Raw genomic sequence first — 12775 nt, 5'->3', positions numbered from 1 at the left:
TCAAGTTGCGTTTTTTCGAGTTGCGGACCACCGAAACCCGGAAGTACCGCAACGGGTTACTTCTGGGTTTTGGTGGTCGCGCATGCGCAGAAGCACTAAATCGTGCTTTGCGCATGTGCAGAAGTGCCGAATCGCAACCCACGCAGGCACAGACGCGAGTTGCAAACTCTGCGGGTTGCGAATGTGCATCCCGCACGGATCACGTTCGCAACCTGAGCGCCCACTGTAATAGTGAGAGGCTCACACGAGCCTGCAACCAGCTATCTGCTGTGCATGTAAAAAGGGGAATGTAACTTTGCTATATAAAGGAACTTGCTAGCGCAAGTTAGGAAGGATATTAATATATAATATATCCTCTCCTTCCACCCTGAACGTTCCCACATATACAAGGCTCTGTTAGGGAGGACAGGAAGACTTTGGGACTAGCCAGGTATTCTGGGCTGCCCTAACTTTTGCTGCTGGAGGTGGGGGGGGCAGACAGGGAGGGGTCCGGGTGACTTACTGTCCAGTTCGCTCAGCTCCTTCCAGGGGTCTTTGCTCAGGGCTTTCTTCGTCCTCCTTGATTGCTCCATGGAAAAAGCTTTGCAGTCCTACGTGGAGTGGAAGCAACAGGAGACAAAGTGTAAGAACATCTTTAAAAATATATAGCAACAGGAAATGGAGAATGTTTAGGGAAGCTTTTAATGTTTGATGTATTACAGTATTTTAATTTTTTAATTTTTTTTGGAAGCAGCCCAGAGTGGCTGGGGAAGCCCAGCCAGATGGGCGGGGTATAAATAATAAATTTATTATTATTATTATTATTATTATTATTATTATTATTATTCCCAACATTTTTTTGCCCATGCCCCAGCTAAGCATCTCTAAAATCCTGATCCCCGCCCCCGTGACATATAATTTGTATTATTCAAAAAGTGAACTCCTTTTTTATAATATTTTAAATTGATTTTCAAAGATATAATATACAACATAAAACAAAGTCCAAATATCGAGATTACACTGAATCTTCCTGACATCCCCCATCCCTTCCAGGGGTCCTTTTAATTCTATTTTCGACTACATATCAGTCCTTCAAAAAGTGAGCTCCTATTCACATGGAGGAAACCTAAAAGGCCATTAGCTGTTAATAACTCATTCTCGAATTGCCACTGTGGGGCGTGTGCCTCACGTCGGGAATCGCAGTCTTAGATGGAAAGGAAGAGCAAGCAATCTGTCATGCCTGGACTGAACACTGGGAAACATCAACAGAGGGAGGAATAAATGGATATCTCTCTACATTGTGCATCAAGCTATTATGAAGAAGACTTGCTGGCACACCTAATGGATGGATAGTTCGAAGTCACTTTTACTTATCTTTCTTTTGTGGGAATGTTCAGGGTAGAAGGAGAGGATATAGTGTTTATTAATATCCTTCCTAATTTGCACCAGCAAGTTCCTTATGTAACAGAGTTACATTCCCCTTCTCACGCACAGCAGATAGCTGGTTGCAGGCTCGTGAAAGCCTCTCACTATTATACAGTTCAGTCTGTCTCAGATTGAATTGTATAGTTCCTGGTAAGTTCCCTTTAAATCCCTCTTAAAAGAATAAAGACAGCACAATCCTATCCATAGTCAACGAAAAGTAAGTTTACTCACTTTCAGGCAGTACAGTGGTACCTCTGGTTGTGAACGGGATCCGTTCCGGAGCCCGCTCGCAACATGAAAAGAGCGCAACCCGCAGCGGCACGTCTGAGCATGCGCATGTTGCGATTCGCCACTTCTGCGCATGTGCATGATGTCATTTTGCACTTCTGCGCATGCGCAAGAGGCAAAACCCGGAAGAAACCCTTTCTGGTACTTCCGGGTCGCAGCAGGACGTAACCTGAAAGGACGTAACATGAAGCAAACGTAACATGAGGTATGACTGTACACAGTATATCGATCCTGAAGGCAAGCTTAAAGACTTAAAAGTTACAAATAGTAACATGTGGATTTACCCCAAATGGGGGGGAAAACTGTGCCGAAGAATTGATGCTTTTGAATTCTGGTGCTGGAGGAGACTCTTGAGAGTCCCATGAACTGCAAGAAGATCAAACCTCTCCATTCTGAAGGAAATCAGCCCTGAGTACTCACTGGAAGGACAGATCCTGAAACTGAGGCTCCAATCCTTTGGCCACCTCCTGAGAAGAGAAGACTCCCTGGAAAAGACCCTGATGTTGGGAAAGATGGAGGGCGCAAGGAGAAGGGGACGACGGAGGACGAGATGGTGGGACAGTGTTCTCGAAGCTACTAACATGAGTTTGACCAAACTGCGGGAGGCGGTGGAAGACAGGAGTGCCTGGCATGCTCTGGTCCAGGGGGTCACGAAGAGGCGGACACGACTAAACGACTAAACAACAACAACAACCTGTTCTGCTGTTGGCTGAAAGCCAACAGAGCAGTCCTAACTGGAAGCAGACAAAAGGAGAAAGAGGAAAAAGGGAGGGAGTGCTGCATGACTCATCCTTTTGTTACCTGGACAGGTAAGGTCACGCCCACCTCTGGTCACCTGTAAGAGGAAGGATGCTCCAGGCCAGGAGGAACAGGAAGTTTCGACTAGCTGGACCAAACATCCCCTTGCATGTCCACTCTAGCAAAACAAGGAATGTGGTACTTGACTGCTACCTGTGGACCACATCCGACATCTTTCTATGTTGTTATTACTCTTATCTTTCTCTCAGTATTCTATTCTATTTTATCTTACTGTATGACCTAAGGTAAAGGTAAAGGGACCCCTGACCATTAGGTCCAGTCGTGGCCGACTCTGGGGTTGCGGCGCTCATCTCACTTTACTGGCCGAGGGAGCCGGCGTACAGCTTCTGGGTCATGTGGCCAGCAGGACTAAGCCGCTTCTGGCAAACCAGAGCAGCGCACAGAAACACTGAATACCTTCCCACCAGAGCGGTACCTATTTATCTACTTGTACTTTGACGTGCTTTCGAACTGCTAGGTGGGCAGGAACAGGGACTGAGCAACGGGAGCTCACCCCGTTGTGGGGATTTGAACCGCCGACCTTCTGATCAGCAAGTCCTAGGCTCTGTGGTTTAACCCACAGCGCCACCCGCATCCCTATCAATGGCAATAATAATAATAATAATAATAATAATAATAATAATAATAATAATAATAATAATATAGTAATACAGCAATACTTCTGAAGGCCAAGTCCTGGGAACCCCAGGAAAGCACAGTCGCTCTTGTCTTCGAATCCTGCTTACAGGTTTCCCTTTGGTTGCCCCCCCCCCGTGAGAACAGGATGATGGCCTAGATGGGGCCCCTGGCCTGATCCAAAAGGTTCTCCTTACGTTCTTAGCAGGGGCCACAGGGCCTTAGAGTTGTCCGTGAGGTGTGTACATGAGGAAATCATGGCGTTGGAAAATAACTGGCGATGCCTGACCTCACCCTGCCTCCACCCCGAACGTCAGCTTCTCTAGGATTTGTGCCCATTCCCAAACAATTCCCCCCCCCACTCCTGGCTCCGACGCTTCATTTCTCCCAGAATTAGGGGCCCTTTCCTGGCAGGGATGCTCTGATGGGCTTCTGCCAAACCAACCGTCAATTCAGGCAGCGAAAGGAGCATTAGAAATGGAAGCTGTCACAAACACCTCTCCACTTTCCTTGACAGAGTCAATTGCTCTGTCAGTGACAGAGATTGTGGGGGTGTTCCTCTCTCCTTGTATTTAAAGTCAAAGCAGAGGCAGTTGTGAATTTGCATGCATTTAAATGACAGGGTGCATGAAACCGAGGAATGGCCCAGAGTTCATTTATTCACACACACACAGTCTCTCTAGCCTCAAATGCCCCCCTTCCAGTCAGCTGTAGCTGCCTGGCCACCCTAGTCGGGAAGCAGCTCCGTTTCCACGGCAACAGGCGCCATGGAAACCGCATCACTGAGCGATGGGCCTGTTTGTCAGAGGCCTCTGCCTGTGGATGAGCAGATCCAGATTTATCGCATCTCTCCACACATGGCAAGCAACTGGCGGGCACCTGCCCTCTGGGGTGAAGGAGCAATGTGGGAATAAATACTTTAAAGGGCAGGGAAATAAAGAGGTCTTGCAGGAACGGCGGCTGTCAAGTGGGACTGATTTGAGCCTGGCTTAGCAGCACTTAGCTCTGAAATCTTTTTTATGCCACTAGGAGATCTTTTTCTGTCTGAAGGCCGAATTCCCTTCTGGGATACCTTTTGAGGGAAAATGGGCAGGGGGAGGAATGTTAGCTTTGTACAGTGGGCTAGTTTCTACACAGACCTCTCGCACCTCTATATACTCCTTACAGACAAACACAAGATATTATCAGCACGTTATCCAAACAGGCAAAAATATTTGCGGGGCCAGGCAGGGCCAGTGAGTACAGTGGTCAAAGGGTCAGATAAGGAGGCTTGGGCACCTGAAGCTGAAGTTCCCCACCTGTGCAGTAAGGCTTGAGACATCTGATGCATGGTACCTCTGAGCATGCACAGAGTACCTTTCTCCCAACACTGAGTAGCAGCAACAAGCTCCGAAGCATCAGATGCTACAGTCATTCACACTTTATTGGACTTCCTGGACTTCGAATGCAAGAAAGAATAGTATGAAATATACATGCATGGTCTTATTTAAAATACATGTGATAAGGGTTACATGTGTCTGTTTACATGGGCAAACGTTCTACTCTGCAGCAGTTGTGTGTGATAAATCCATAGTGTGAGCAGAGCATGCCTGAGAAGGTCACGAATTCGGGTCATAGAAACAAGGCATTTATTGACTGCTCGACTTGCAGGCTGCGTAGATGACACCCAAAGGATTTGTTGAGGCAGATCAACAACAGTCACACCAGAAGGTCCCTGAATGTGGCCTTCCAGGCAATGATCATTTATATGATTTATTTACAGTGGTACCTCGGTTTAAGAACAGCCCAGTTTAAGAACGATTTGGTTTACAAACTCCGCAAAACTGGAAATAGTGTCCTGGTTTGAGAACTTTACTTTGGTGTAAGAATGGAATCCAAACGGTGAAAGGGCACCGGCGGCGGGAGGCCTCATTAGGGAAAGCACGCCTAGATTTAAGAACTGCTTCAGTTTAAGAATGGACTTCTGGAACGGATTAAGTTCGTAAACCGAGGTACCACTGTATTTTATTTCTTTGGCAAATTCATGGAGGAGAGAGTTATTTGGCTGGCCTTTGGGAGAACAGGATGCTGGTCTCGATCCAGCAAGGCTCTTCTCAGTTTCCTACCCTCCCTTCGCCCTAAGGACCCTGGGCAGGTTGCAACAGATTAAAACCCAGTATTAAAAGCAGTTTAAAAGGTATTACAGACACAGGACAAGAAGCAGAGATCTCAGGTGTCAAAGAGTTTTGCCACGGACCCCCTTTTCCTCTGTGTGATGAGAAGATCCCCTATAATAGAAGCATGGAACTGCAGAGTCCAACCCCCTGGAATGCAGGAATCTTTTGCCCAGACCCTGCTTATTTAACTTATATGCAGAACTCATCATGCGAAAGGCTGGGCTGGATGAATCCCTAGCTGAAATTAAGATTGCCGGAAGAAATATCAACAACCTCAGATATGCAGATGACACAACCTTGATGGCAGAAAGTGAGGAGGAATTAAAGAACCTTTTAATGAGGGAGAAAGAGGAGAGCGCAAAATATGGTCTGAAGCTCAACATCAAAAAAACGAAGATCGGGACTTCCGGGTTAGCGCCATCGGCAATGGCGGAGTTCCTCTGACCGAGAGGAACCCGCTCCGTGAAAATCGGGTCTTGCCGCCGCGGCGAAGGCGGAGACCCTTCAAAAATCCCAGGCGGAGGAAGCCTGGGAACGTGGGATTCGGCTGACACCAAGAGCGCCTCCCCTACTCGCAGGGAAACCCTTTTTTGGGGATCCGAAGCGACGTGGGCTGAGCGGCACGGTGTTTTGAATCGACCGCTACTTTTACAGAGTGGAGCCGCACAGCCGTTGCCGGAGAGCGCTGACTTTTTTCCTGTGGACAATTGGACTCTAAACAAGTACCCGTGAGTAGAACGGAAAATTGGACTACGAAACATTTTAATTTGGCACTGAAGCGGGAAGGTTCTAAACAGGAAGTCTGGCTTCTGCTTTTGTAAATAGACTGAAGCAAAAATTTTGCAAGCTAAAGTCAGGAAAGTCGTATATAAAGGACTATATTTCCTTCAGTTATAACCATCAAAACCCCTCTTGGAAGCAGGAGAAGAGGGGGGGAATCTTAGATTGTTTAAGCCTGCAGGAGAGAGAATAAAGAAAGATAAATTTCCACCGTCTCAAACCTGGGAACGGGGTGTCAGAGACAGGAATTTTGGGGGAAGTTCATTGACTGTGAATGGAATGTCTTTTGACAGATAGTTAAAAAAGAGAAACATATTGATTCCAATGTTGCCTTTTGCATTCAAAAGAAACAAAATATTTGAAAAATGAAAGTAACTTTCTTTTGTTGGACTTGCTTTCAAAAGATGGATACAAATAGAAATTGTCTCCTATAGAGGGAGCTTGTTAAACTGTTGCTGGAGTCGATCTGGGGATTTCACAGCTGTGGAGATTAAGGATCGTGAGACCAGACTCTGACCTTGGATAAAAATGTGTTTAGAAGAAGTTTTGGTGCTTGCTTTTTACAAGACAAGCGCTTTGTTGGAGCAGCTGCATGAGAAGATAGATTTGATGACTGTTGCAGTCAAAAACTTTGGACAAACAGTGAATACTCATATAGAAACCATCCAGGAACCAACCCAGGAATCTGCTTTGACAGGGCAAGTGCAAGGGCAGAAGATAATGGAGGAGGTTGCTGTTGAACCTCAAGTAACACAAATGGAGAAACCCGAGGCCCTGCAGGAGCATAAGCTGCTGTTTTTGAAGACTGAACCTGGAGAAAGTCAGATATGGAGAGAGGGAGTATCGTTTGGTTTGGAGATGGGAAGTTGGATGGATCCCCCTAGGCAGGAACGTTTTGGTTTTTGGGATTTGGTTTTGGGCCAGGGGGGGTCTGGAGTTGTGGGGGCTCTTAACTTTGGAGGGACTTTGAAACATGCTTTTAAAGACTTTCTGGACTACAGTGCTGACTGTGGAGAATGGGCTGACCTGTCGAGGGGGGACGGAGATATTGTTGGGTTGGAATCTCCCCGAGACCTACTCCTCAATGAGAAAGGAAAGAAATTAGGGAAAAGATCAACAAAAGACAAGGTAAAGTGCAGGTATAAACAAGAAGAAGATCTGCAGAAGGGACATGGAAAAGACTTAAGAGCCTCAGACATAAAATCACCAGGTTGATGGACTAGTTGGAATGGACAGTAAGGACTGACTTAACCTGAGACCAGGAAGAAGAGACGTTGGATGAAGATTGGAAGAAAGTTTTTTTAAAAAAATATTTTGAGAATTAGTATAAAATTAATGAGTATTAGGAAAAATGTTGGAATGAAACTATTTGGCTTTAGTAGAAATGATATAAGGAGTTATGTATAATTAAGTTTTAAGTTTTAAGGTACTTTATGGCAAGATAAGGTTAAAATAAATTAAGGTAAATTGAATGACAGAATATAGTGAAAGATGGAAAGGATTTGCTGAGTTAATTAATAGGTTAGACCGTTAAGATAAATTATTCAACAAAAATTGAGAAAGATGGAAAGAATTTGCTGAAATAATTAATTAAACTAGAATACAAAAAGGGAGGTGTGAGGAGGTCGATGAAACAAGTAAATGAAAGATAAAGAATATTGGGTGTGTGTTTTAATGTTATTGTTCTTTTTTGCTGTATTGTTGTATTGGTTTTATGGGTTTTTTTCTTTTTTATGTATTGTAATGTATGTCTTGTTAAATTTTTTGTTATTTTCTTTTCTTCTTTTTTCTGTAATTTTTAAACTTCTAATAAATATCATTTTAAAAAAAACACCGAAGATCGTGGCCACTGGGCCCATCACCTCCTGGCAAATGGAAGGGGAAGAAATGGAGGCAGTGAGAGATTTTACTTTCTTGGGCTCCACGATCACTGCAGATGGTGACAGCAGCCATGAAATTAAAAGACGCCTGCTTCTTGGGAGAAAAGCAATGACAAACCTAGACAGCATCTTAAAAAGCAGAGACATCACCTTGCCAACAAAGGTCCGTATAGTTAAAGCTATGGTTTTCCCAGTAGTGATGTATGGAAGCGAGAGCTGGACCATAAAGAAGGCTGATCGCCGAAGAATTGATGCTTTTGAATTCCGGTGCTGGAGGAGACTCTTGAGAGTCCCATGGACTGCAAGAAGATCCAACCTCTCCATTCTGAAGGAAATCAGCCCTGAGTGCTCACTGGAAGGACAGATCCTGAAGCTGAGGCTCCAAGACTTTGGCCACCTCATGAGAAGAGAAGACTCCCTGGAAAAGACCCTGATGTTGGGAAAGATGGAGGGCAGAAGGAGAAGGGGATGACAGAGGACGAGATGGTTGGACAGTGTTCTCGAAGCTACAAACATGAGTTTGACCAAACTGCGGGAGGCAGTGGAAGACAGGAGTGCCTGGCGTGCTCTGGTCCAGGGGGTCACGAAGAGGCGGACACGACTAAACAACAACAAGGACTCGAGCCCTGACCCTGAGAGCCTCGTTCTCTACCGACTGAGCTATACTCTGCATGCCGTCATTTCTTCCTGTCGCTGCTCCTCCGCCTCTCTCCAAAACAGCCATTAGCTATTCCCCTTCAAGAGACATAAATAAGCCATGGGCATCACATTCTCTGGTCTGTCAACGCCGACCAAAATTCTTTCCCTCTGAAGAATCCCAGCCCTTTCTGTTCTCTCCCCCCAGAGTGACAGGGTTTCAGGGTGGAAAAGAGACAGCTTGCAGCATGTCACATCCTGCAGAACTTTTATGTCCTCCGTAGCTCTTCCCAGAAGCCGCTCACCCATTGGTCGTTGGCACGGCTCCTCGCAGAAGCCTCACGGAGGACCCAATTTCCATCACTTAGTCTCCGCAACCGACAGACAATGGACCATGAAAAATGTGCAGACCTTTGGATGAACTCACGCATGCGTGGAAGGAGTTGGGGAGATCTGGGGAAAACGACATTCCCAACCCAGGGGGTCAAGAGGCATAAAAGGCAGGGATGGGAGACTGAGGATTTGGCTGGGTGGGCAGCCAGTAAAGTTGGGGCACCGATTACACAAACACACACATACACACCCTGTGCACACACAAAACACCCCTCCATGTGAAAATCAGGCTCAGTTTGGGTGGGTTATTTGCATGTTGACCCAAGATTATGTCTGCAGCAACTCAAGTATTTGGTTCCACTCCACACAGGTAAATCTCCGGCATCTAGTAATTTAGTTAGTTTTGTGGAGATTTTCATTTTATAATGTATATAAAGCCAAAAAGAAACTCTTCTAACAGATGAAAATTAAAGATAAATACTGAGACCGTTAAATAAAGTAAGAATGAGTCCCATTGCACATGGGTTAAAATATCAAAGTAAATAATATTAGCATTATCTGATTATCGACTCTAGCTGCAGGTATCCTGCATCTAGGGATCAGCTCTCCGTTCCATGCCTCCTGGGGGACCGGTTTATCTACATTTACTCTTCAGAGTATGGGAGGCAGTGTGGTGTAGTGGTTAGAGTGTTGGAATAAGACCTGGGAGAGAGCTGCATTCACATCTGATGTTGGAAAAGATGGAGGGCCCAAGGAGAAGGGGATGACAGAGGACGAGATGGTGGGACAGTGTTCTCGAAGCTACCAGCATGAGTTTGACCAAACTGCGGGAGGCAGTGGAAGACAGGAGGGCCTGGCGTGCTCTGGTCCAGGGGGTCACAAAGAGTTGGACACACGATTCAACAACAACAACAACGTGTGCTTGGGTATTTGGGTCTTGGCCCAGGGTCTTTTGCCTCACCATCCCCACTACTGACTACCTGTTGCTAAAGGGACCCCTGACCATCAGGTCCAGTCGTGGCCGACTCTGGGGTTGCGGCGCTCATCTTGCTTTACTGGCTGAGGGAGCCGGCGTACAGCTTCCGGGTCATGTGGCCAGCAGGACTAAGGCGCTTCTGGCGAACCAGAGCAGCACACGGAAACACTGTTTACCTTCCTGCTGGAGTGGTACCTATTTATCTACTTGCACTTTGATGTGCTTTCGAACTGCTAGGTGGGCAGGACCAGGGACCGAGCAACGGGAACTCACCCCGTCGCGGGGATTCGAACCACCGACCTCCTGATTGGCAAGCCCTGATAGGCACCCGCGTCCCAGGTGACTCCCTGTTGCTACTCAGCTTCACAAAAAGGGGGGGGAGTGTCCCCCGATTCATTGAAAAAAATCTGGTAACCATTGACTAAGGCAGGTTGGAGGGAGCTCACCCCACCCCACCCCCGGTCCCGCCTTCTGCAGCCTGACTCCAGCCAGCTGCTTAGGAATGGGCACAAACACCTGAGGCCAAGGGACAAAATGCCAGGGTCCTCAGCACCTCCAGGCCTCCGGTCTGAATGAGGGCAGCCCTTCAGGGAAGCATCGCGGCCCATTCAGCAATGCAGCAAAAATCGGAGGCAGAAATGGGCACGGGGCCAGAGCTCCCCGGCAGGGCGTCTGCCTTGCAAGGGGAAGGTCCCGGGTTCAAGTCCCGCGGGCACCTCCAAAGACAGAGGGGGGAGACGGGAGACGCCTGCCTGAAAGCCCTGAATTCATTCTTCCACCCCCGTCCTCCAGGTTGGTCTGGGCACAACCCGATTAAGAGAGGCACTGTCCTGACGTTGCGCCCCACACCTCTGGCACGTACTGGCCCCATAGCAGGGGTGCCAACTGAAATAAAATATGGGGGGGAGGCAGACAAGCCCCACCCCACCTAATCCACACGCACGCCATTTAAATAGCAATTTGGGGGGCGGCACTCAAATATTTTATTGGAGGGCAGCAAGGGACTTTGGCTCCTATGCCCCATAGCTAGGAGTGGGGTGCGACGACACCCCCATCTGGAGCCAGCCCCCCACAGCAGGCACCCCCCCCCGAAGGACGCCCGCGACATCCACAGCGCCACCCGCGATGCCAGGCTGCCATCCGCGCCCCCTTCCCTCCTTTGCCCCGCGGAACGCCCAGCCACAGGACCGGTGCCTTGTCGCCTTACCTGGGGAGCGCCGTCCTGCCCGTCGGGGGGCTGCTGCTGCCCCCTTGCCCCCCCTTCCGCCTCCTCCTCCTCGCCGCCATCCTTCTTGAAGAGGGTGTAGAAGATGTAGACCAGCAGCGAGTAAAAGGCGTACATGGGGGCTCCGTGGCAACCGAGCCCCCAAATCCGCGGCGCCCACCTGGAGAGGGGACCCCCGCAAAACCCCCGCGCTCCGCTCAGCAGCAGCAGCCGCAGCAACCACAGCAGCAGCAGCGGAGCAGGAGGAAAAGGAGGCGGCCCCGGCGGCTGGAGGTGCCCCGCCCGGCCCGCCGCGCCCCGCCTTCCGGCCCGCCGCAGCCTGAGTCGGAGTCACCGGGAGGGCCGGGCCGGGCGGGAGGGCGAGGGGGGCGCGGCTCCTTCTCCCTCTCCTTCTCCTTCTCCTCCTTCTTCTCTTTCTCCTTCTCCTTCTCCTCCTCCTCCTCCTTCTTCTTCTCTACCTTCTCCTTTTCCTCCTCGTCCTTTTTCTCCTTCTCCTTCTCCTCCTTCTCTTTCTCTTTCTCCTTCTCCTTCTTCTCCTCCTTTTCCTTCTCCTTCTCCTCCTCCTCCTTTTTCTCCTTCTCCTTCTCCTCCTTCTCCTCCTCTTGCCCAGAAGATGCCACCCCCGTCGGAGGCAGGGCTGAGCCGCCCGCAGGGATGCCGCCGGGGCCGGAGGAGCGCATCCCCGGGCCGCCGCCGCCGCGCCCCGCGAGGTCTTCCCTGCTTCTGCCCCCCAGGCAGCAACCGGGAGGTCCCCGCCAACCCCGAGTGCCGCAGTGGCGGGGCAGCTGCTCTGCAGGCCGAAGGACACGGGTTCGGTCCCCAGGGGCCCCGGCTGGCGGGTTTCCTGTTCAGGTCATCTGCTTGGCCAGGTGAGGAGGGGATGATGGCCCAGGTGGGCCACCAGTGGCCTCATCCAGTAGGATCTCCTGCTGTTCTTAACAGAGCAGGAGAGGCTTGCCGTGGCTACTACTAGCCAGAATGGCTATGCTCTTGTCTCCATAACTGGCATTGTGCCCGTTGCTGGAAACCACAGAAAGGAAATAGTGGCTCTTGGGGTCGGATCCTGCTGGCAGGTTTCCCAAAATGGGAATCTGGTCCAGAGATGCCAACCGGAATAAAATATTGGGGGGGGGGCAGGTAAGCCTCACCCCACATAATCGATTCCAAGACGCAACACATACACACACACTATTTGAATGGCAATGCCCATCAACTTTGGGGTGGGGCTCAGCGTCAACCGCCTCAAATATTTTATTGGCGATCCCTAGGAGTTGGCCAGGATGTGGGTGGCGCTGTGGGTTAAACCACAGAGCCTAGGGCTTGCCAATCAGAAGGTCGGCGGTTCGATCCCCGCGATGGGGTGAGCTCCCGTTGCTCAGTCCCTGCTCCTGCCAACCTAGCAGTTCAAAAGCACCTCAAAGTGCAAGTAGATAAATAGGTACCGCTCTGGCGGGAAGGTAAACGGTGTTTCCATGTGCTTCTCTGATTTGCCAGAAGCGGCTTAGTCATGCTGGCCACATGACCCGGAAGCTGTACGCCGGCTCCCTTGGCCAATAAAGCGAGATAAGCGCCGCAACCCCAGAGTCAGCCACGACTGGACTGGTCAGGGGTCCTTTTAGGAGTTGGCTACTGTGAGAAGTTGGTTGGTTCACTGGCCTAATTG

General features: G+C 49.3%; 1 protein-coding gene and 1 long non-coding RNA gene across 2 annotated transcripts in view; one reads left to right on the top strand and one right to left on the bottom strand.

Moving 5' to 3' along the window:
* Positions 1–11230, bottom strand: part of KIFC2 (kinesin family member C2) — a 43395-nt gene extending 32165 nt beyond the window's left edge. Inside the window, exons 1-2 of the mRNA XM_081204464.1 lie at positions 11095–11230; positions 503–590 (exon numbers count right to left, since the gene is read on the bottom strand). Coding sequence (XP_081060590.1) covers positions 503–590; positions 11095–11229 — 223 coding nt within the window. The 5' untranslated portion in view covers position 11230. The remainder of the gene's footprint in view (positions 1–502; positions 591–11094) is intronic.
* The window catches only part of LOC308593200, a 98557-nt gene that overhangs the window by 22294 nt on the left and 63488 nt on the right, over positions 1–12775 (top strand). The window lies entirely within an intron of this gene.

The sequence above is a fragment of the Podarcis bocagei genome (assembly GCF_964188305.1).
Source record: "Podarcis bocagei genome assembly, chromosome: 8".
In the NCBI taxonomy this organism is placed as follows: Eukaryota; Metazoa; Chordata; class Lepidosauria; order Squamata; family Lacertidae; genus Podarcis; species Podarcis bocagei.
This window is presented reverse-complemented; position numbering and strand designations above follow the sequence as displayed.